This window comes from Etheostoma spectabile, chromosome 18, assembly GCF_008692095.1.
Source record: "Etheostoma spectabile isolate EspeVRDwgs_2016 chromosome 18, UIUC_Espe_1.0, whole genome shotgun sequence".
Classification (NCBI taxonomy): Eukaryota; Metazoa; Chordata; class Actinopteri; order Perciformes; family Percidae; genus Etheostoma; species Etheostoma spectabile.
Window position 1 is genome coordinate 10,596,857 of NC_045750.1, and position 24,612 is coordinate 10,621,468.

General features: G+C 41.6%; 2 protein-coding genes and 1 long non-coding RNA gene across 6 annotated transcripts in view; 1 reads left to right on the top strand and 2 right to left on the bottom strand.

Annotated features, from left to right (window-relative positions):
• Window positions 1-20,889, bottom strand: part of sesn1 (sestrin 1) — a 109,424-nt gene extending 88,535 nt beyond the window's left edge. Inside the window, exons 1-2 of the mRNA XM_032543015.1 lie at window positions 20,773-20,889; window positions 19,461-19,780 (exon numbers count right to left, since the gene is read on the bottom strand). Coding sequence (XP_032398906.1) covers window positions 19,461-19,739 — 279 coding nt within the window. The 5' untranslated portion in view covers window positions 19,740-19,780; window positions 20,773-20,889. The remainder of the gene's footprint in view (window positions 1-19,460; window positions 19,781-20,772) is intronic.
• LOC116706279 (uncharacterized) lies at window positions 17,065-17,405 on the bottom strand. The gene is made up of 2 exons (XR_004336193.1): window positions 17,349-17,405; window positions 17,065-17,150 (listed from the first exon to the last, which is right to left on the bottom strand). It is a non-coding gene; the product is annotated as an uncharacterized LOC116706279 (long non-coding RNA).
• A 1,595-nt stretch (window positions 20,890-22,484) lies between the features above and the next one.
• The window catches only part of cep57l1 (centrosomal protein 57, like 1), a 6,684-nt gene continuing 4,556 nt past the window's right edge, over window positions 22,485-24,612 (top strand). For 3 of the 4 annotated variants that reach the window (XM_032543020.1, XM_032543018.1, XM_032543019.1), the window contains exons 1-2: window positions 22,485-22,754; window positions 23,483-23,651. In XM_032543020.1, coding sequence (XP_032398911.1) covers window positions 22,734-22,754; window positions 23,483-23,651 — 190 coding nt within the window. In that variant the 5' untranslated portion in view covers window positions 22,485-22,733. Of the gene's footprint in view, window positions 22,755-23,093; window positions 23,221-23,482; window positions 23,652-24,612 lie in introns of those variants that run through there. The other variant, XM_032543022.1, reaches the window with a different exon arrangement.

The following is a 24,612-nucleotide window of genomic DNA, read 5'->3' on the forward strand; positions in this document are numbered from 1 at the left end:
CACACCCAACAACCACATCCAACATCACCACCATGGGCAAGACCAAGAGCTTCTTTCTACGGACATCAGGACAAGATTGTAGATCTGCACAAGGCTGGGATGGGCTACAAGAGAATCGGAAAGCAACTTGGGAGAAAGATCAACTGTCGGTGCAGTTATCAGAAAATGGAAGAAGCACCACACCACCGCCAACCTCCCTCGGTCTAGGCCTCCACACAAGATCTCGCCTCTGGGGGTGTCCCTGATCATTCAAATGGTGAGGAATCATCCCAAAACCACAAGGGGGGAACTGATGAATCACTGAAGGCAGCTGAGACCACAGTTACAAAAAAACGGTTGGTAACACACTACGCCGTCATGGATTGAAATCCTGCAGCGCACGCAAGGTCCCCCTGCTCAGAAGAAACCTACAGGCCCGCATGAAGTTCGCCATTCACCACCTGGACGACTCAGAAGCGGCCTGGAGAAGTGATGTGGTCGATGAACCAAATATAACTTTTTGGCCTCAACTCAACTCGTCGTGTTTGGAGGGCAATAACACAGAGTACAACCCAAGAACACCATCCCCACCGTCAAGCATGGTGGTGGCAACATCATGCTTTGGGGGTGCTTTTCAGCCAAGGGGACGGACAACTCCATCGTATTGAGGGGAGGATGGACGGGGCCATGTACGTGGAATTCTGGACCAACATCTCCTTCCCTCAGTGAGAGAGCTGAAGATGGGTCGAGTGGGTGTTTCAGCACGACTACGACCCTAGCACACCGCCAAAGCAACAAAAGATGGCTGAAGAGAGCCACATCAAGGTTCTGGAGTGGCCTAGCAATCTCCCAGACCTGAATCCAATTGAAAATCTTTGGGGGAGCTTAAAATTTGAGTTGCCAGGCGACAACCCCGGAACCTGAATGATTTGGAGGCTGTCTGCAGGGAGGAGTGGGCCAACATCCCTGCCGACATGTGCACAAACCTTGTCACCACTAAAAAAAACCGTTTGACATCTGTGCTGGCCAATAATGGCTTTTCTACAAAATATTACATGCTGTTTGTCCAGGGGTCAAATACTTGTTTTTCCTCATCAGATGGTTATCAATTTAATAAATTCAGATGATGTGATTTTCTGGAATTTTCTTTGGGATTCTGTCTTTCACTGTTAGAATGTACATATAATTAAATTATAGATCGTTGCATTCTTTGTAAGTGGGCAAACCTGCAAAATCAGCAAGGGGTCAATATATTTCCCCCACTGTAAATGCATTCAAATTAACACTAAGAGTTGGAACCTCACAATCATTGTTTAATTTAATCCTACACTATATACATTTTTTTAATAAATTCGTAGGTGTGTGATAAGACACCAAATAACCTCCAACATGAAGGTGCATGTCTAGATTTAGGGTAGCCACCTGGTCAATGTAGGGAGTGTTTTCCTACCTAGTAAACACTGTGAAGTACTTTTTACAAAAACTGCATGTCAATCACACACATCGCCACTCCCCTCCGTCCGTGTCTCTGCCCCACATAAACCACAAACATTGGCCTGTTTTTAGAGAAAAAGTTTAGGTCGAGGTGACCGACTGTGGGACATGGAGGTCCCGTAGCGTGAAACTGTCACCGTCCTGACAAACTGGTCTGTAACATAAACAAGCACACACTCAGCTCAGGACAATACCCCCGAGAAGAGAGCACAATGCCTCTCTACCACTCCACACTGGCCTGGAACATACCAAACCGCTGAAACAACATCATAGCCGGCCTCAGCTAAGCCAACTTGGCACTGGGTTAACTGAAGCAACACTATTGGGTGAGCACACGCACCACAATGCCTGCAATGGGAAACGATCCATCAGGTGCTGACCACAGCTAATTCATGTCTCAAAATGTGGGGTCTTTACAAGATTGGATGAGGTTAACAGCCCTTGTGAGCACTGTGTGTGTGTGTGTGTGTGTGTGTGTTTTGTGTTGTGTTTGCATTCCACTGTTTTCCTTCCAGACTGAAGGCAGTTAAGGGCCTTTAAACTCCCAAAGAAGCCTCACACATCAGATATACTGGAATGGCACAGGTAAAAGCATTGGCGTGAAATTAAATACGTCTTGATTTTTGATTTTGCCCCATATTTTCTGACGTACACATCCTTATGCAAAACTCTCAAACATGTGTTTGGGTTTACACCAATCTGTTAACAATTATTTCAATAATCAATACACCATTTGGTGTATAAAATTTCAAAACTTGTTCCTCATATTTTTCCGACCTCAAGGTGATCAATTTGTTTATTTTGTCCATTAATGGTCCACAACCAAAAGTTAAAATCGATTAAGGTTACAGTTCATCAACTTAATTTCAGTGGTTACACAATATTTCCTGATCAGAACAAGGCCAAGTGCCCCTAATATTTTGTTTGTGTATTCCAGCTGGTTAAGCCTGGTGTTGAGCCTGTGGTTTGTATCCTAATAGGGGCACCTCAGACTGAGGCCTGGACCACAGCCACTGGTGTATTCATCCTTTGTGACCTGATTCCAGATGCCTCTAAATCCTGCATGCTCCTGCTATACTCCTCAAGACTTGTAAACACACACACATTCAAACTCAAAGGCAGAGAGACCAACACACGCATAGACAGACAATAGCACATAGAACACACACACACACAAACACAAACACACACACACACCACGATGAATGCCCAGTGACTGGGGCAGAAGAAAACGATTAAAATCATGTGCAGCATTGCATGCATTCAGCCCATTACATGGAAAAGTCCCATCCAGTATCATGGGAAGAAAGCAGACTACAGACTGGTACAGAGCACCATCCAGTGTCCGATAGTGAACTGAAGCTGCTTCAGTCCCGTATGCTGTTTCGATGATGAAATCATTCAATGGCGATTCTTTTTCATCAAGTAAAAAAGCCGAGCATTAAGAGTAGGAGGGTGGAGGATAAAAGGTCTATTGATTTTTTTCAATACTGCTTCCACTGGACAATAACCTCATCATTCCATTTATGAATTCGATCAAATTAATCCTGAACAGATGGCATGCAAATCGATAAAGTGGCAGAACCACAGCGGGGTGATATGCAGCAAGATTTATTTTGTTGGATTGTTTGTGGGGTGTGTGTGTGTGTGTGTGTGTGTGGTGTGTGTGTGTGTGTGTTGGTGTGTGTGTGTTTCCTCATGATATCATAAAGCCTACAGAACTACACAAAGGCTTGGTTTGGTTTCAACATGGGGCAAAATGAAATCAGTTTCTCTCAACTGAATATATTTACACATTTACAAGTAATATATTGCACTAAACCCACAAAACCCTACTGTTTACTTTAGTTGATAGAGACTTCATACTTTATAATAAATACTTATAATTGTATATAATTTAAGGGTTTTTCAGAGATTTCACAGGTACATCTGATGGAATAACCTAGAAGCTTATCTCTGTGAGCGCTAATAATTTTAATAATTGAAGCCAATCAACTCTTCTCTTCTCTCACTACAGTATGGAAGCTGGATCGGAAGGACATTTTCAAAGATTTAACTATCAAACTGAAACTATTTTTCATTCCATGCCCAATAGAAACTTGGTGTTCAAATATACATGGCTTTTGAAACCCATGTTCATGTGAAATTAATTAGATAAAGGCTCCATTCTATTAGTGTCCAAGTAAACCATGTCAGTAAGCCAACAGCTACCCCCAACACTACCAGCCAGTAGTTATATTATCACTCATGTGCTTTTTATGCTATAAGAAGTCTTAATGTCTGTTGCGAGGGAAAAAAACCTGTTATGTGCCCTCGTGGATAAACCGGTTTAGAACCTGGCCTGGAAACCCTCGAGATCCCCCAGTCAGAGCTGGTTTATGTGGCTGGGAAAGGGAAGTTCGGGGTCCCCGGTAAGAAGCTGCCCCCACGTCAAATAAGCGGACAAAGTGGATGGATGCTCTTTATTTATGTTCATTTCTGTGTGTGTTTCTCTCCTTCAAATAGTTTGTAATTCCTTCCCACCTCCTGATGCAGCACATTTGTTACTGTTGTCCACAGTCTTGCCTGCTCTCTCCTCCCCCTCATCCTCCTTCCACAGGCTAGGGGTATGTGGGTGAGACAAAACTACATTATCTATTCAACTGCTGTTACACCCCCCCTTTCCCCATATGTTGTTCAGCCTTCAGTGCATAGATATGTTTGGCACACTTTCCACTTTCTTTGGACGAGCACTCCCCCCACCCAAAGTAATGGTGTCACCAACCCACCCGTCATTGTACCTCATGCCACTGGTACCATGACGACTGCTTAGGCTCTGCTAAAGCCCAGACCCACTAGCCCATCCCTCCCTCATTGCCCGGATAATACAGCTGTTCCACTGAATACTGAGGATTCTCCCAGGGAACAAATTAGCAGATTCTTCTTTTTATAGGAAAATGTTTCTAAGATTATTTTCATACATGCTATAATTGCTAAACAGAAAATTGTGCTTTTTTTATCATTGACACAGGATTGACAGTGACCTAGTTGCACACTTCCCACATGCCCCCTCCTCACTAGTCTTCCCGGGTCTCACTGGCTGGAAGTGGGGGTCTGTCTGTGTTGTAGGATCAAAGTGGGGGCTTGTGTGTTGGCATGCTTTCTCAGCATGTTATAAATGTATCTATACCCTGGCTAAACAGGCGTTTGTGCTGGAAAGAGAGATTGTATAAATCCTCAGATCTTGCAGTTTATTTTCCCGTGCAGTAAACTAGACCACTTAATAAATGAAGGCTTATCTATAAGTGCATTCTTATTTAGATATTTAAAAATCTATTTCTACAGTGAGAAAGCCGCTCACTGTGTTTTTAGTCACGACATTTGTGCCATAAGATATTGTTCAACTCAGTTCCCAGGATGAAAATGCTCAAAATATCTCGATTTGTGCGGCCAACAGTCCCACACCCAATATATCAGTTCTCCTCACAGTGGAGAAGCTGGTGAAAATGGCTGAAATGATTCCCATTATCATAACTGCTTTTCTGATGATCAAACCTCAATTATTTAAGCTCTAATTGCACAAAACTTAAGCTAAAACGCATCAAAGAAGAGAGCCATGTCATTTTGCTATCATCGCCAGTTATCAGCACCAGGGCAAAAACAATCATATTACAAAGACTGAATAGTGTAGAAAAGCTTAGTGGCCCCAATATGATTGCAACATAAAGCCTCACGTAGTTTACTAGATTACACCCACAGATTGTACACAGTGCACACCCCAGCACCCACCCCAGCTCCTATCAACACTGTCCCATCACTCGGTCCGCTGGCTGGCAGCTGTAATTCCACAGATTTATTCTCTAACATATCCTCCATATCCATGGAGCACTGTACGTTACTCTGCCAAAGGTCATTGCCGGCTGCTGCTTTCTCTCCCCCCCTCAACATTCAATTTGTCTGACCCGGTTTGAAGCTGAGATTGCCCATAATCCAGCTCTGTCCAGACCACAAGGCTCTATGTCCATGGTTCCTCACTCTTTTACAGACAGAGGGAAGCAAAAGTAGCTGAGAGGTCTGGAGCATGCACTCAAACACGCCGACACATACAGTACAGTTACAATACACAAGCAGGTAAATTTACCCACACACATTCATGCACAAAAGCATTTAAAAGGTGACGATAAGCAAAAAACATAACTCCAAATTAATGTTATGGTCTAAAATGGACTTCTCTGACACTGCCACACTCCTGTCTGTCAAGGTGACAAGTCAAGTTTGTTTATATAGTCTTATCACATGGCACCTTTGAGACAGAAAAGGAGCGTTCCAACACGAAACCAGATCTACAATCAATAAATGATTTAACAATGTCTCAAAAGGAGTAAACCACTGCACAAGAAACCACCCACACCACATCAACAAAATCATAATGGATTAAACATTTGAGGGCCAATGCAACAAGGACTTTATTACCAATGTCCATTCAATATTTCAGTCTTGACACAGATTAAAAAGTAGTGCACTACCTTTACAACCTGTATAACAGAGACCTTATGCACCCCAGGAATAATAGAATCCTGAAAGGCAATGTGATCTAGTATATCTGATGTCATCACCAGGGCCTGGAGACCCCCAAGCTTTCCATGTGGAGACAGATATGGGTTTGGGTTATTCTGGAGGAGGCCAGATCCAGGAAGCCATTTTACTTAATTAATCACACATACGTGTTTATTACAGGGGCTGCTGAGTCTCCCTAATGTACATAATTAGAAAATAGTATGTGTAAAAAATTAGGAGCAGCGTAAAAACAGCCACAGCCCTCTGACTCCTTAGAGAAAAAAAAACAATTTTCTTAACGACTGAAGGTTTCACTTGATTCTTTACAGCTCAAAGCTGCACATCCTGGATGAAAAAATATCTGCCGCACAGTGAAAAAGATATTTAACCCATTTCCCAAGTTGCAATCCCACTTCCCTAAACCAAAACGAGAGGTTGCTCATTTTAGAATAGGCTGGAAAATAAAAATGCAGTATTGTGTATGAAAAAAGAAATGTATCCAATTTCATAGAAATAACTAATAGATAGTCTATATCCTCAACGTTCCACTTCCTGGGTTGCTCAGGTGCTGCATGAAATCCTGCCAGATGCATGTCTTTTCACCGATGTCCGTTTACTTACGTTTTTTTTTGTGTTTTAATTTTAAACTCCAGGGGATTTAGGAGACTATGGTTAACTGCTCCTAAGGGTCGTGATACACCAACCCGATAATCGGCCGTCGGACAGTCTGGCGATGTCGGTGACTCGAGTCTGTTCGGTGTGTTCCGTGCCGTTGTCCGTCTAGAGTGGTCCGGAGGGGCCGTCGCCTTCATTTTGGCCGACCTGACATGCTCGGTGGGAAGGTGGCACTGCCCAGAAATGAGTGGAATGAGTCATCAAAATTTTGTGTTCTAAATGAAGACAGATTCAAATGCTTCCACAAACGTTTTTGGAGGAAATATAGTAAAATATGAGATTGTATTCTGAACAAGCGGCCATGATAGACTGTCTTTGAATTTCTGGAACCATCCAATCAGTTGCTGGCTTTCATTTTTGGGCGACAATACAGATTAGCGCCGCCTTTTGTTATGGGACGTACTACGTTTCCTCGCTTTGGTGCGTTCCGAGGCACTTTTTTGACCAATATAGGGAGAATGATCAGTTCAACTGCTTTTTTTCTGCCGAGGATCGGCCATCTGGTTGGTGTGTCAGGGGCACAAGATCTCTGCAGGGTAAATCAGACAGCTAGCTAGACTGTCTGTCCAATAGGAGTTTTTTCTCACAGGACAGAAACAACTTTTGAATGTACACGTTCCACCAAAACAAGTTCCTTTCCGAGGCTGTTTGGCAGCGCTCCGTGCGGAGCTTAGCGCTGCCCATGAGCTTGTGATTGGTTTAAAGTAATGCCTATAAACCTAGCACGTTTTTCTCCAATCCTGGAATGCTGCTGGGACTAGCCAGACCCTTGTGAACCTGATAATTAAACATATTGACCAAATCACTTTCTCTTTTTACATTTAAAAAACAGAGTCTCACTTTGGAAATGGGTTAAAATTTAATAAACTTATAAAAAAAAACTTTAAATAATAAAAACTTAACTGCACAGCAACTAAATATTTATTTTAATGCTCATGAACAAATGAGTCTTTGAGGATTTGTGACTATACTTAAATATGCAGTTAATGTTATGTTATGTATGTTAAAGACACCAGTCCATTTGGCATTTACTGTACTTCTTTCCGACATCATTTCATCCTTGTAGCCGAGATGTGGACAAATTCTCTCAAATCTGAGCAGCACCAGCCTGCATCACAAGAAAATGTTGATCTTTTGAGAGTAACTCTTAATTCAAGTTAGGATTGAGGGCTACACAATGAGACTTACATAACACAAAGAAATGCCTCTCTGTCTCTGCCCAGATGCCCAAGACTGGGCTCCTTTCATCCATGAGGAACATGGTGACCAGAGAGAGACAGAGGACTATGGAGTCTGCCCACCTCTTTATCTCTCTTGCATTGTGTGCATTTGCAAGGTTTTCCTTGTTATTATAAAGCTTCAGCATAGAAACAAAGCCGTTTTTAGTAGCACCTAAGCCAAATGAATGTAAAATATGTAAGCATCAAAACTATAAATGACTACGATCGAATGATTGTAGCTGGTCCCCAATGGGATTCTTTAGCTTAGGTTTATTTTTATTAATTCTCCAGCTTTTGCAAAGTTTAGACACAGATATGGTAACATAATGGTCTAAAATGATGTGAAATGAGGTTCTTTTTTAGAGTATCTGTGACCTTAGATGAGAGATGCATATAAATCCCCAGTTAACCAAATGTGTGTTTTTTTCTTTTTCTTAAAAGGAGTAAACAATATTGAACATGTTCTTTGTGAGCTTTAGGGTGTTGGTAGGTTGACACCGGTAACTGGTAGTTTAGGAGTAAGCGTTTTTCCCAAATTGTCAAACTATCCTTAAGTGTGTGTGCGCGCCAATAGGCATTTTTTTAATAAACTAGCACTACTATTAAGGCTTTTATTTGTAACCATCTACTGTATAAAAGTGTCTGGATTAGATTTGTTTCATGCACAATGGACAAGGTTATTTCTCCTTTTTAAAGTAATTATTGGATTTACTTTCACATAAAATGAAATTGTACAAAATATACTTTGGATATGCACATTGGGCAATAACTAGCAAAATTCTTGTACGCAAACATTTTGCAAGCCATAAGGTATTGAAAGACATTATCCACCAAGCAGGGCCTTCCTCTTCATAGAAGAGGGGTTGCAATGAGAAAGGACTGTCTGTGCTTTCAAAGATTTTGTCTTAAATCAGCGGATCTGCTGGAATTAGAAGTCTGTCTGAGCACAAGCCCCCCTCCCTTAACCCCTACATCCCTGACGTGAGAAGGTGTGTGCATGTGTGTGTGTGCGTGTTGGTGTTGTGTGTGTGTGTGTGTGTGTGCTGATCAGAGGGGGTCCTCAACCGTGGGTCCAGACGAAAGAAGCTGCCACATTGGGCTCATAACACACTGTTTGGCAAGTCCTTGCAAATTTAGCTTAGCATAATTCAAAACCAGGCAGGGTGTACTGTGGTGCACTGTTAACCTGCAAAGCAGCTTTGTCCCTCTCTCTGCCCCTCTCCTCCATCTTCTAAAAACACTTCACACAAACAGGAATTAATGTCACTGCTAAACAGTCTATTTCCTCATAACAAGATGGCATGCACAAAAGTTGTGTGGCTTAGTTGTTTTGTTTGTTATTTGAGGACTCTAAGTGGAACAGGCCACAGCTAACACCGGTGCAGTTATCAGGAAATGGAAGAAGCACCACACCACCGCCAACCTCCCTCGGTCTAGGCCTCCACACAAGATCTCGCCTCGTGGGGTGTCCCTGATCATTCAAATGGTGAGGAATCATCCCAAAACCACAAGGGGGGAACTGATGAATCACGAGGGCGTCTTGGACCACAGTTTACAAAATCAAACTGTTTGTAACACACTACGCCGTCATGGATTGAAATCCTGCAGCGCACGCAAGGTCCCCCTGCTCAAGAAGAAACCTGTACAGGCCCGCATGAAGTTCGCCATTCACCACCTGGACGACTCAGAAGCGGCCTGGAAGAAGGTGATGTGGTCAGATGAGACCAAAATATAACTTTTTGGCCTCAACTCACTCACTCGTCGTGTTTGGAGGGCAATAAACACAGAGTACAACCCAAGACACCATCCCCCCGTCAAGCATGGTGGTGGCAACATCATGCTTTGGGGGTGCTTTTCAGCCAAGGGGACGGGACAACTCCATCGTATTGAGGGGAGGATGGACGGGGCCATGTATCGTGGAATTCTGGACCAACATCTCCTTCCCTCAGTGAGAGAGCTGAAGATGGGTCGAGGATGGGTGTTTCAGCACGACTACGACCCTAAGCACACCGCCAAAGCAACAAAAGAGTGGCTGAAGAAGAAGCACATCAAGGTTCTGGAGTGGCCTAGCAAGTCTCCAGACCTGAATCCAATTGAAAATCTTTGGAGGGAGCTTAAAATTTGAGTTGCCAGGCGACAACCCCGGAACCTGAATGATTTGGAGGCTGTCTGCAGGGAGGAGTGGGCCAACATCCCTGCCGACATGTGCACAAACCTTGTCACCAACTATAAAAACCGTTTGACATCTGTGCTGGCCAATAATGGCTTTTCTACAAAATATTAACATGCTGTTTGTCCAGGGGGTCAAATACTTGTTTTTCCTCATCAGATGGTTATCAATTTTAATAAATTCAGATGATGTGATTTTCTGGAATTTTCTTTGGGATTCTGTCTTTCACTGTTAGAATGTACATATAATTAAAATTATAGATCGTTGCATTCTTTGTAAGTGGGCAAACCTGCAAAATCAGCAAGGGGTCAAATACTTATTTCCCCCACTGTAAATGCATTCAAATTAACACTAAGAGTTGGAACCTCACAATCATTGTTTAATTTTAATCCTACACTATATACATTTTTTTAATAAATTCGTAGGTGTGTGATAAGACACCAAATAACCTCCAACATGAAGGTGCATGTCTAGATTTAGGGTAGCCACACTGGTCAATGTGAGGGAGTGTTTTCCTAGCCTAAGTAAACACTGTGAAGTACTTTTTACAAAAACTGCATGTCAATCACACACATCGCCACTCCCTCCGTCCGTGTCTCTGCCCCACATAAACACACAAACATTGGCCTGGTTTTAGAGAAAAAGAGTTTAGGTCAGAGGTGACCGACTGTGGGAACATGGAGGTCCCGTAGCGTGAAACTGTCACCGTCCTGACAAACTGGTCTGTAACATAAACAAGCACACACTCAGCTCAGGACAATACCCCCGAGAAGAGAGCACAATGCCTCTCTACCACTCCACACTGGGCCTGGAACAATACCATACACGCTGAAACAACATCATAGCCGGGCCTCAGCTAAGCCAACTTGGCACTGGGTTAACTGAAGCAACACTATTGGGTGAGCAGCACCACACAATGCCTGCAATGGGAAACGATCCATCAGGTGCTGACCACAGCTAAATTCATGTCTCAAAATGTGGGGTCTTTACAAGATTGGATGAGGTTAACAAGCCCTTGTGAGCACTGTGTGTGTGTGTGTGTGTGTGTGTGTGTGTGTGTGTGTGTTGCATGTCCACTGTTTTCCTTCCAGACTGAAGGCAGTTAAGGGCCTTTAAACTCCCAAAGAAGCCTACACAATCAGATATACTGGAATGGCACAGGTAAAAAGCATTGGCGTGAAAATTAAATACGTCTTGATTTTTGATTTTGCCCCATTATTTCTGACGTACACATCCATTATGGCAAAACTCTCAAAACATGTGTTTGGGTTTACACCAATCTGTTAACAATTATTTCAATAAATCAATACACCATTTGGTGTATAAAATTTCAAAACTTGTTCCTCATATTTTTCCGACCTCAAGGTGAGTCAAATTGTTTATTTTGTCCAATTAATGGTCCACAACCAAAAGTTAAAATCGATTAAGGATTACAGTTCATCAACTTAATTTCAGTGGTTACACAATATTTCCTGATCAGAACAAGGCCAAGTGCCCCTAATATTTTGTTTGTGTATTCCAGCTGGTTAAGCCTGGTGTTGAGCCTGTGTGGTTTGTATCCTAATAGGGGCAACCTCAGACTGAGGCCTGGACCACAGCCACTGGGCTATTCATGCTTTGTGACCTGATTCGCAGATGCCTCTAAATCCTGCATGCTCACTGCTATAAATCTCTCAAGACTTGTAAACACACAACACACATTCAAACTCAAAGGCAGAGAGACCAACACACGCATAGACAGACAATAGCACATAGAACACACACACACACACAAACACACACACACACACACACACGATGAATGCCCAGTGACTAGGGCAGAAGAAAACGATTAAAATCATGTGCAGCATTGCATGCATTCAGCCCAGTACATGGAAAAGTCCCATCCAGTATCATGGGAAGAAAAGCAGACTACAGACTGGTACAGAGCACCATCCAGTGTCCAGATAGGTGAACTGAAGCTGCTTCAGTCCCTGTATGCTGTGTCGATGATGAAATCATTCAATGGCGATTCTTTTTCATCAAGTAAAAAGCCGAGCATTAAAGAGTAGGAGGGTGGAGGATAAAAGGTCTATTGATTTTTTCGAATACTGCTTCCACTGGACAATAACCTTCATCATTCCATTTATGAATTCGATCAAATTAATCCTGAACAGATGGCATGCAAATCGATGAAAGTGGCAGAACCACAGCGGGGTGATATGCAGCAAGATTTATTTTGTTGGATTGTTTGTGTGTGTGTGTGTGTGTGTGTGTGTGTGTGTGTGTGTGTGTGTGTGTGTGTGTGTGTGTGTTTCCTCATGATATCATAAAGCCTACAGAACTACACAAAGGCTTTGGTTTGGTTTCAGACATGGGGCAAAATGAAATCAGTTTCTCTCAACTGAAATATATTTACACATGTACAAGTAATATATTGCACTAAACCCACAAAACCCTACTGTTTACTTTAGTTGATAGAGACTTCATACTTTATAATAAATAATCTTATAATTGTATAATATATGAGTAAGGGGTTTTTCAGAGATTTCACAGGTACATCTGATGGAATATACCTAGAAGCGTATCTCTGTGAGCGCATAATAATACTTTAATAATTGAAGCCAATCAACTCTTCTCTTCTCTCAACTACAGTATGGAAGCTGGATCGGAAGGACAATGTTCAGAAAGATTTAACTAATCAAACTGAAACTATTTTTCATTCCATGCCCAATAGAAACTATGGTGTTCAAAATATACATGGCATTTGAAACCCATGTTCATGTGAATATTAAATTAGATAAAAGGCTCCATTCTATTAGTGTCCAAGTAAACCATGTCAGTAAGCCAACAGCTACCCCCAACACTACCAGCCAGTAGTTATATTATTATCACTCATGTGCTTTTTATGCTATAAGAAGTCTTAATGTCTGTTGCGAGGGAAAAAAACCTGTTGAAGTTGCCCTCGTGGATAAACCGGTTTAGAACCTGGCCTGGAAACGCCTCGAGATCCCCCAGTCAGAGCTGGTTTATGTGGCTTGGGAAAGGGAAGTTCGGGGTCCCCGGTAGGAGAAGCTGCCCCCACGTCAAATAAGCGGACAAAGATGGATGGATGGACTCTTTTATTTATGTTCATTTTCTGTGTGTGTTTCTCTCCTTCAAATAGTTTGTAATTCCTTTCCCACCTCCTGATGCAGCACTTTGTTACTGTTGTCCACAGTCTTGCCTGCTCTCTCCTCCCCCCTCATCCTCCTTCCACAGGCTAGGGGTATGTGGGTGAGACAAAACTACATTATCTATTCAACTGCTGTTACACCCCCCCCTTTCCCCATATGTTGTTCAGCCTTCAGTGCATAGATATGTTTGGCAACATTTCCACTTTCTTTGGACAGAGCAGCTCCCCCACCCCAAAGTAATGGTGTCAACCAACCCACCCGATCATTGTACCTCATGCCACTGGTACCATGACGACTGCTTAGGCTCTGCTAAAGCCCAGACCCACTAGCCCATCCCTCCCTCAGTGCCCGGATAATACAGCTGTTCCACTGAATACTGAGGATTCTCCCAGGGAACAAATTAGCAGATTCTTCTTTTTATAGGAAAATGTTTCTAAGATGTATTTTCATACATGCTATAATTGCTAAAAACAGAAAATTGTGCTTTTTTATCATTGACAACAGGATTGACAGTGACCTAGTTGCACACTTCCCACATGCCCCCTCCTCACTAGTCTTCCCGGGTCTCACTGGCTGGAAGGTGGGGGTCTGTCTGTGTTGTAGGATCAAAGTGGGGGCTTGTGTGTTGGCATGCTTTCTCAGCATGTTATAAATAGTATCTAATACCCTGGCTAAACAGGCGTTTGGTGCTGGAAAGAGAGATTGTATAAATCCTCAGATTCTTGCAGTTTATTTTCCCGTGCAGTAAACTAGACACACTTAATAAATGAAGGCTTATCTATAGATTGCATTCTTTATTATTAGATAATTTAAAAATCTATTTCTACAGTGAGAAAGCCGCTCACTGTGTTTTTAGTCACAGACATTTGTGCCATAAGGATATTGTTCAACTCAGTTCCCAGGATGAAAATGCTTCAAAATATCTCGATTTGTGCGGCCAACAGTCCCACACCCAAAGATATTCAGTTCTCCTCACAGTGGAGAAGCTGGTGAAAATGGCTGAAATGATTAACCAATTATCATAACTGCTTTTCTGATGATCAAACCATCAATTATTTAAGCTCTAAATTGCACAAAAACTTAAGCTAAAACGCATCAAAGAAGAGGAGCCATGTCATTTTGCTATCATCGCCAGTATCAGCATCACCAGGGCAAAAACAATCATATTACAAGAGACTTGAAGTAGTGTAGAAAAGCCTTAAGTGGCCCCAATATGATTGCAACATAAAGCCTCACGTAGTTTAGCTAGATTAAACATCCCACAGATTGTACACAGTGCACACCCACGCACCCACCCCAGCTCCTATCAACACTGTCCCATCACTCGGTCCAGCTGGCTGGCAGCTGTAATTCCACAGATTTATTTCTCTAACATATCCTCCATATCCATGGAGCACTGTACAGTTACTCTGCCAAAGGTCATTGCCGGCTGCTGCTTTCTCTCCCCCCCCTCAACATTCAATTTGTCTGACCCGGTTTGAAGCTGAGATTGCCCATAATCCAGCAGATCTGTCCAGACCACAAGGCTCTATGTCCATGGTTCCTCACTCTATTTACAGACAGAGAGGAAGCAAAAGTAGCTGAGAGGTCTGGAGGCATGCACTCAAACACGCCGACACATACAGTACAGTTACAAATACACAAGCAGGTAAATTTACCCACACACATTCATGCACAAAAGCATTTAAAAGGTGACGATAAGCAAAAAACATAACTCCAAATTAATGTTATGGTCTAAAAGTGGACTTCTCTGACACTGCCACACTCCTGTCTGTCAAGGTTGACAAGTCAAGTTTGTTTATATAGTCTTATCAGCATGGCACCTTTGAGACAGAAAAGGAGCGTTCCAACACGAAACCAGATCTACAATCAATAAATGATTTAACAATGTCTCAAAAGGAGTAAACCACTGCACAAGAAACCACCCAACACCAACATCAAACAAAATCATAATGGATTAAACATTTGAGGGCCAATGCAAACAAGGACTTTATTACCATAAGTGTCCATTCATATATTTCAGTCTTGACACAGATTTAAAAAGTAGTGCACTACCTTTACAACCTGTATAACAGAGACCTTATGCACCCCCCAGGAATAAATAGAATCCTGAAAAGGCAATGTGATCTAGTATATCTGATGTCATCACCAAGGGCCTGGAGACACCCCAAGCTTTCCATGTGGAGACAGATATGGGTTTTGGGTTATTCTGGGAGGAGGCCAGATCCAGGAAGCCATTTTACTTAATTAATCACACATACGTGTTTATTACAGGGGCTGCTGAGTCATCCCTAATGTACATAATTAGAAAAATAAGTATGTGTAAAAAATTAGGAGCAGCGTAAAAACAGCCACAGCCCTCTGACTTCCTTAGAGAAAAAAAAACAAGTTTCTTAACGACTGAAGGTTTCACTTGATTCTTTAAAAGCAGTCAAAGCTGCACATCCTGGATGAAAAAATATCTGCCGCACAGTGAAAAAGATATTTAACCCATTTCCCAAGTTGCAATCCCACTTCCCTAAACCAAAACGAGAGGTTGCTCATTTTATAGAATGAAGGCTGGAAAAATAAAAATGCAGTATTGTGTATGAAAAAAAAGAAATGTATCCAAATTTCATAGAAATTAACTAATAGATAGTCTATATCCTCAACGTTCCACTTCCTGGGTTGCTCAGGTGCTGCATGAAATCCTGCCAGATGCATGTCTTTTCACCGATGTCCGTTTACTTACGTTTTTTTTGTGTTTTAATTTTAAACTCCAGGGGATTTAGGAGGACTATGGTTAACTGCTCCTAAGGGTCGTGATACACCAACCCGATAATCGGCCGTCGGACAGTCTGGCGATGTCGGTGACTCGAGTCTGTTCGGTGTGTTCCGTGCCGTTGTCCGTCTAGAGTGGTCCGGAGGGGCCGTCGGCCTTCATTTTGGCCGACCTGACATGCTCGGTGGGAAGGTGGGCACTGCCCAGAAATGAGTGGAATGGGAGTCATTCAAAATTTGTTGTTCTGAAATGAAGACAGATTCAAATGCTTCCACAAACAGGTTTTGGTGAGGAAAATATAGTAAAATATGAGATTGTATTCTGAACAAGCGGCCATGATAGACTGTCTTTGAATTTCTGGAGAAACCATCCAATCAGTTGCTGGCTTTCATTTTTGGGCGACAATACAGATTAGCGCCGCCTTTTGTTATGGAGACGTACTACGTTTCCTCGCTTTGGTGCGTTCCGAGGCACTTTTTTGACCAATATAGGGAGAATGATCAGTTCAACTGCTTTTTCTGCCGAGGATCGGCCATCTGGTTGGTGTGTCAGGGGCACAAGATCTCTGCAGGGTAAATCGAGACAGCTAGCTAGACTGTCTGTCCAATAGGAGTTTTTTCTCACAGGACAGAAACAACTTTTGAATGTACACGTTCCACCAAAACAAGTTCCTTTCCGAGGCTGTTTTGCAGCGGCTCCGTGCGGAGCTTAGCGCTGCCCATGAGGCTTGTGATTGGTTTAAAGTAATGCCTATAAACCATAGCACGTTTTTCTCCCATCCTGGAATGCTGCGTGGACTAGCCAGACCCTTGTGAACCTGATAATTAAACATATTGACCAAATCACTTATCTCTTTTTACATTTAGAAAAACAGAGTCTCACTTTGGAAAATGGGTTAAAATTTAAATAAACTTATAAAAAAAAAACTTTAAATAATAAAAACTTAACTGCACAGCAAACTAAATATTTATTTTAATGCTCATGAACAAATGAGTCTTTGAGGATTTGTGACATACCTTGAAATATGCAGTTAATGTTATGTTATGTTATGTTAAAGACACCAAGTCCATTTGGCATTTACTGTACATTCTTTCCGACATCATTTCATCCTTGTAGGCCGTAGATGTGGACAAATTCTCTCAAATCTGAGCAGCACCAGCCTGCATCACAAGAAAATGTTGATCTTTTGAGAGTAACTCTTAATTCAAGTTAGGATTGAGGGCTAACACAATGGACTAATTACATAACACAAAGAAATGCCTCTCTGTCTCTGCCCAGATGCCCAAGACTGGGCTCCTTTCATCCAGTGAGGGAACATGGTGACCAGAGAGAGACAGAGGACTATGGAGTCTGCCCACCTCTTTATCTCTCTTGCATTGTGTGCATTTGCAAGGTTTTCCTTGTTATTATAAAGCTTCAGCATAGAAACAAAGCCGTTTTTAGTAGCACCTAAGCCAAATGAATGTAAAATATTGTAAGCATCAAAACTAACTAAATGACTACGATCGAATGATTGTAGCTGGTCCCCAATGGGATTCTTTAGCTTAGGTTATATTTTTAATTATATTCTCCAGCTTTTGCAAAGTTTAGACACAGATATGGTAACAATAATGGTCTAAAATGATGTGAAATGAGGTTCTTTTTTAGAGTATCTGTGACCTTAGATGAGAGATGCATATAAATCCCCAGTTAAACCAGAATGTGTGTTTTTTTCTTTTTCTTAAAAGGAGTAAACAAATAAATTGAGACATGTTCATTTGTGAGCTTTAGAGGTGTTGGTAGGTTGACAGCCGGTAACTGGTAGTTTGAGGGAGTAAGCGTTTTTCCCAAATTGTCAAACTATAGCCTTAAGTGTGTGTGCGCGCCAATAGGCATTTTTTTTAATAAACTAGCACATACTATTAAAGGCTTTTATTTGTAACCATCTACTGTATAAAAGTGTCTGGGATTAGATTTGTTTCATGCCATACAATGGACAAGGTTATTTCTCCTTTTTAAAGTAATTATTGGATTTACTTTCACATAAAATGAAATTGTACAAAATATACTTTGGATATGCACATTGGGGCAATAAACTAGCAAAATTACTTGTACAAGGCAAACATTTTGCAAGCCATAAGGTATTGAAAGACATTATTCTCACCAAGCAGGAGGCCTTCCTCTTCTAGAAGAGGGGGGTTGCAATGAGGAAAGGACTGTCTGTGCTTTCAAAGATTTTGTCTTAAATCAGCGGATCTGCTGGAATTAGAAGTCTGTCTGAGCACAAGCCCCCCTCCCTTAACCCCTTACATCCCTGACGTGAGAAAGGTGTGTGCATGTGTGTGTGTGCGTGTGTGTGTGTGTGTGTGTGTGTGTGTGCTGATCAGAGGGGGTCCTCAACCGTGGGTCCAGAACGAAAAGAGCTGCCACATTGGGCTCATAAACACACTGTTTGGCAAGTCCATTGCAAATTTAGCTTAGCATAATTCAAAAATACCAGGCAGTGTGTACTGTGGTGCACTGTTAAACCTGCAAAGCAGCTTTGTCCCTCTCTCTGCCCCTCTCCTCCATCTTCTAAAAACACTTCACACAAACAGGAATTAATGTCACTGCTAAACAGTCTATTTCCTCAGAATAACAAGATGGCATGTCATCAAAAGTTGTGTGGCTTAGTTGTTTTGTTTGTTATTTGAGGACTCATTAAGTGGAACAGGCCACAGCTAACACCACGCTAAAGCCGGGATAAAACAAATGTTTTGTTCACTGCAAATAAATTAGGACAATTTTAACTGACAACATATAATTTATCCAAAATGTTTAAGCACAGAGATTAATCATCAAAACATATTAACCATGAATGTACATTTTTTTAGTCCTGACCATTTCTTGTACTAAGGCTGGTTCAGATAGAAGTTTCAATAACATGGATACAGAATCAAATTTAGCTACATGCTGTGACCTGAATCCAAATTACACCGCACCACATCTGCAAGAACAACATTAACTGCATGACATTCTGATAGTGCTGACACTGATTTTAGCTAATATAAGAAGATGATGTTAATGTCAGCATATGGTTGTGACAGACCACTGGTCGGTGTGATGCCTTCCCTTTAGCCAGCCCCATTCCTTGTGATATTACTAAATTTTTTGTCCAAATTCTTGACTTGCTCTTCTCGGTGCATGTATGCATGTGGTTGAAGGACTGGACTGGTGAATACGTGGCTCTTGTTATGTTTAAATGTTAATGAGTTCATGAAGTTTCATTGTGCCATTAAATGTAATCCACTTGATTAAACATGCATTGGATCCCAACAACGTTCTGACTCACCCACAATGTGTGCAATGCTTATAAAGAGGTGACGAGAGGAGCAGATGGCAGTAGAACAATACCATAAGCACTAGTATGACATGACAGCACGGTGCAGCTCAATGCAGCATAGAACAAGAAGCTCACTGGGGTCTCAGTATAAGCTGTATGGATGTCCTACCTGGACTCCCTGTAGAAGCCGAACACATCGCTCCTTGACGTCATCATAGGGACACCGTTTGGACAGCATGAGGAGGTGAGCCAGGATGTCATTTAGGTCACTCTTGGGAGGGCTTCCCGAGGCTGGGGGTGACAGGGCCAATGATGGTATGGGCCTGATGGCCTCCACTTTCCTCATGACGTCCTGGCAGATGTTCTCCATGGCTTTAGATCTGGAGATGGCATCCCGGCTGCCCAGCCGGTCCCATCTCCCCAGAGACTCCTGGTCCTGTACTTCCATCTTTTGATGTAGGACTAACGTTTGTGCTGTATTACAACAGGCTATGCAACAGATAACACATGAAACAGTCCATGTTTTACATCACAACATTAAAAAAAAAGCTTTAACAATGTTTTTAATGTTATTGAGGAGGGGACTGGGGAAATAGTTCCTGAAATCCCATGAGAAACTAAACACAGGAGGGTTTTTAATTAATCAAGCAGATGAAATATCCAAGAAATCAAGGTGTTTCATCACAATGATGCAAAAGGTCATCTAAAAAATTAATATTGCTTCAAAAATGTATTGATTTGCAACACTGGCCACCATGACCTAACGTCAACACACTGATATCACATAGTTATTAAAGGCATAGGTGTAAATGGTATTCAGAAATCTCTGTCGGTTGACAAATATGCTGTATATTGTCACAGGGTATTTAATATCAACCGACCCCATGCTCAGTAAATGTCTTGTTCACAATTTTGTAAAAATTTTTTTTTTTAAATCAATTGTTATGCGTTTATGAGACTAAAACAATAACAAATACCAGCCAATAAATCGGTTTGATTTCTAAAATCTCAAATATTGACATCAGAATTGGCCTCAATAAGCCAGTACCCATCGGGCTGTGGCAGGCATACAGGGGATTTAAACACAGATCATGCTGATAACAATACTGATTATTGGTCTGTAACTAACTTCCAAGAAAAAAGCCTGGTTAACATACTGAGAATGGTAATGTTGTCTCAAAACAACATAATCTGCTAAATAAAGTGCCATATATCTTTTGCAAACGATACTGAACCCACGTTAGTTTATGGTTAATGACTTTATAATCTAAATTTTAGACATATCATGACTGAAAATGTAGACGCAAGTGGTCAGTATAGTGAGTCCATCAATCCCTGGCTTCTTTCGTGTCAAGGCTTTCAAGCTGCCCGTTAACAAAGACACCAGTAAAGTGCAACAGAACCACGGTCAAAACAACATTCTTACACACAAACCTCTTGCTGTGGACCAAAAACAAAGACTGTCATTCTGAAATACTCACTTTATGCACATTCTTTGGTGCAAGTCTTCTGCCACGGGACGCCTTTCCACAGCACTGTCCAGTAACGTCAGTCCCAGAGTAGAAAAGAGAGGAGGCAACAATTTGATGGTAAACATTTGATTGGCAGAAGGAACCGGCCAATGAGTGGAGTCCTCAGGCATTTTCGGGCGGTGCCGTGTGGATTCTGACAAATGATTTGTTGCAGTGAAGTTGCCATGCTCGCGGGGGAAGGTTTTATGGGAGTTGAATTCTCTTCGTTCGGTTTGTGTTCTGGAGGGTGGCTCTTGAGAACTACAATTCCCGTTATACACTCCGTGGGCAGTAGCCCCCACCCTTCTCTTGTTTATCAGAAATAGCTGAGACTGGCCGAGGATAGAGGAAGACGTCGTAGCCTACGTTTCCATTTGATTCGCTTTAAACGTCATTATTATTTAAATAAACTGCCAAACTTCCCACAGAAACGGTCAATACCAGTTAAACAATATAGTACACAACTATCAATGTCAACATGTGAAAATTTATGAAAAAGGTTAACATTCCTCTTCATTGCACTATTGTTTCTGTTTAGAATGGGAATATATTAGAGTGTATACATTGTTTGTTTTGTTTTGTGGTTTGTTTTGCATGTGTAAGCGCATTGTGAGCAATGATGATCCAAAGAAAAATTCCTCGTTTGTGTCCTCATACCTGGCAAATAAAGCTGAAATTTGATTATGGTGTGCCATGTGGGCCTAATGCAAATGTGTTATGGGGGGAAAATGTGTTTTTGCTAAATGAGAAGAAAGAAACCTAAATCTAAATAAAATGTCTAAATCTGCAGAAAAATCACAAATACCAATGCAGGTTTTACAGAAAATAGCCTGTTTTCTTTCTTTCAGTGCTGCCCAGCTGCCTCACTGTAGGCACGTTGCCTTTAGCTGGAGCAGGCTATTTGCATACTGCTGTGCAAATGTTTACAGGCGGATTGATTGACTTACAGGCTAAAGACACTTTACTAACCCCTAAGTGATTAAAAAAATGGCAATGTGTGTGGTTAATTCAAGAAAACCACTTTTCCTGTCGACTTTGTTTTTTTTTGGGGGGGGGGGGGGGGGGGGCTGTTTTCTTCACTAACATACACCAATTATCTTTGAAAAGTTACATTCTAAAACTGTTGCTTTTAGTTACATTTTCAGGAGTGTATCTGGAAATTATCATACAATATGAATGTCTAAATGCCTACTACTTAGTCATTATTCTAACCAAACTACGCAAAATACTTTCAATCCATAAAAGCTGCATGTAGGACTTGTGACCCTTAACATTTCTTAACTCCTGCTGTAGCCCTGCTTTACATTTTGGCCAACGGTTTTTCAAGTTTTCAGATTTTTGACTGGTAGTAGATTTTCTTGAAGGGCGATCGTATTACAAACAGTGAGCATTCACTGAACTTAATGTAACAGATCACTTTTGAAAGCATTATTATGAGAAATAACCAGCTTGCAAACATGTAGGCTACACTTGTATCAACTATGAATCCTTTGAATATGTAATCTGGATGTTATTAATTTTTCAATAGTTACATTTTAATTTTATCTTGCTAAAATGTGTGTAGGCCTATATTGTTTTTGGCTACTATTCTTATCAATTTCACTTTTTCCTTCTATTTAAATTATATACAAGTGTCAGTTGGTCACAGAGCCTTCATCAGATATAAGAATTTCTTGAAACATTGAGCATACGTTATTAATACATCGACAAGTCTGGAACACTATGGAGGGGGAGGAGGAAACAGTGCGCAGGCGGAACCACTGTGCTGAGAGCGGATGGCGAAGAGGAGGGAAATTTAAAAAGGCCGGACTAGTGACAGGCTCGAAAAAAATCCGTTAGCTAACGTTAGCTACGTTAAAACCAGCAGCCTCCGAATATTACATACAAACATATGATTTCTTTAGAAACGAGTATCAACCTCAGCATCACAAATGGAGACTTATAACGATCAGGTAACGTTCGCAAATCAGCCGTTAGTTACAAATGTGGCAAATTACGAAAAGCTAGCTAAGCTTTAGCAATGTTTACTTTCGCTAAATTGTCGTTAGCTGCTAGTTAGGTTATCTGAAGCTGCTTTTCTACTGGTTTTGTTATGCACCTTTATCTACAGTAACTTACGCGAGGACGGTTGCAAAAGGCGTTACTGTTTTATGCTAAGATAACCAATTATGTCAACGTTAAATAAACAGGTTGTTTTCGAGTAACTAGTTACGTAACGTTAGCAATGTTTAAATTTCTAAAGCTTTAAGGAGCAAAACGGTGGGCTTGTTTGAAAAAAACCCTTCTTGATGCAGAAAGCTGGTGTGACGTTACAGTAGCTAGTTGATCGTCAGATAGTTTACCAATATCAATTGCTCAGTTAATGTTAATAATTAAGTGTTAAGTCTTTTTACACAGGAGGCATACTGAACTTGTCTGGTAACGTTACCAGCTCCACAAATGTAACTAGCTAGCTAAGAATTGTAAATTGAATATTTATTATTGGTATTGGGCTAGCTAGTTAGTCAAACAAAACAACCCATTTGAAGCCCTCACCTTGGGCTGTGGGGACTTTTTTCTTATCAATATATATTTTTAACTGTATCGACTAAACAACTAATCAATAATACCCAAGAGTTGCAACCGTACAGTGTCTAAAAACAAAACCTAAATAAAGCAACCATCTCCTTTTTGTCCATAGACTTTAGACTCACCCTCCAAAAACAGCTACATTGGGAGCTATTACCGGCCTCCAGACCGAATAGCAATGGCAAGACAGCTGGAGTTCCCTACCCACTCATCCATCAACATGGAGCCGCGGATGACCAGCCCTCGGGTGTCTCAAACCAAACTTAATATTGACAGCACAGGTATGCACCCATGATGTCAAGCATTTGTCTTACATAATGTTTTTTTATGGCCACCTTCTGCTGGAATGATTAGGAATGCTTTTATGTTCTTTTAAAGGAGAATTCCGGCCAATTTTCTTGTTAATCTTGAACGCTATAAATATGCGAGTACTTTCGATTAAAAGAATCTGACCTGAATCGGTGCAGCTACGTGTACAAGCGTCCACTGAGCTAAAACGGCAGTTAACGGGGCAAGTTTTAGAGTGCCTTTGTGCCTTTTAACAGACACACAATGCAATTACAATGTCTGTACAACATGAACAGGGCCCTTAGGTAACATCAAGATGCGTTTTCAAGTCAGACATTGTTTTAATTCACCTACCCTGTCTTGTTCTTGCCAGTGGGTAGCCTGCCTGCTTAGCTACTAGAGCTAGCTGTTAGCTGCTACTGATAAGTGTGTTCAGCTAAGCTTTTGTGAAAATCATAAAGCAGCAGTTCTGTGTGTATTTGTATACATTTTGTCCCCGCCTTACTTGCCTCCCGCAGCTGACATCAATCCCCGAGCGCCCGGTGGTGTAGTGGGTGTCCTCCATGCCTTCGAGGCGACAAATTGTAGTTTATGTTCTCCTCAAAAATAGCACAAAACTCTGGCTGAACACACTTATCACTAGCTAGCAGCTAACAGCTAATAACGACACTGAAGGCTAGCTGTTGCCTTGCACTGTCTCCTGGGAATTCAGTTGTAGCAGGAAAAGGTAGCTAACAGTGTGCAGATCGTGTCTGTGAAGAGCAGAGTTGTTCACAAGGGAAGAAGCTTGGAGCAACATAACTAGGAGAATATAACACAGAAGAGCCTTTTGAGTTTGATGGTCGTCCTTATTCATTCAAACCAATAGAAAGAATACAGTTGAAGAACTCGCCTCACAAGAGTTGGAAAAGAACCAGAGAGAGAGGTGCAACAGGCAGATGAAGCAGCTGTTCC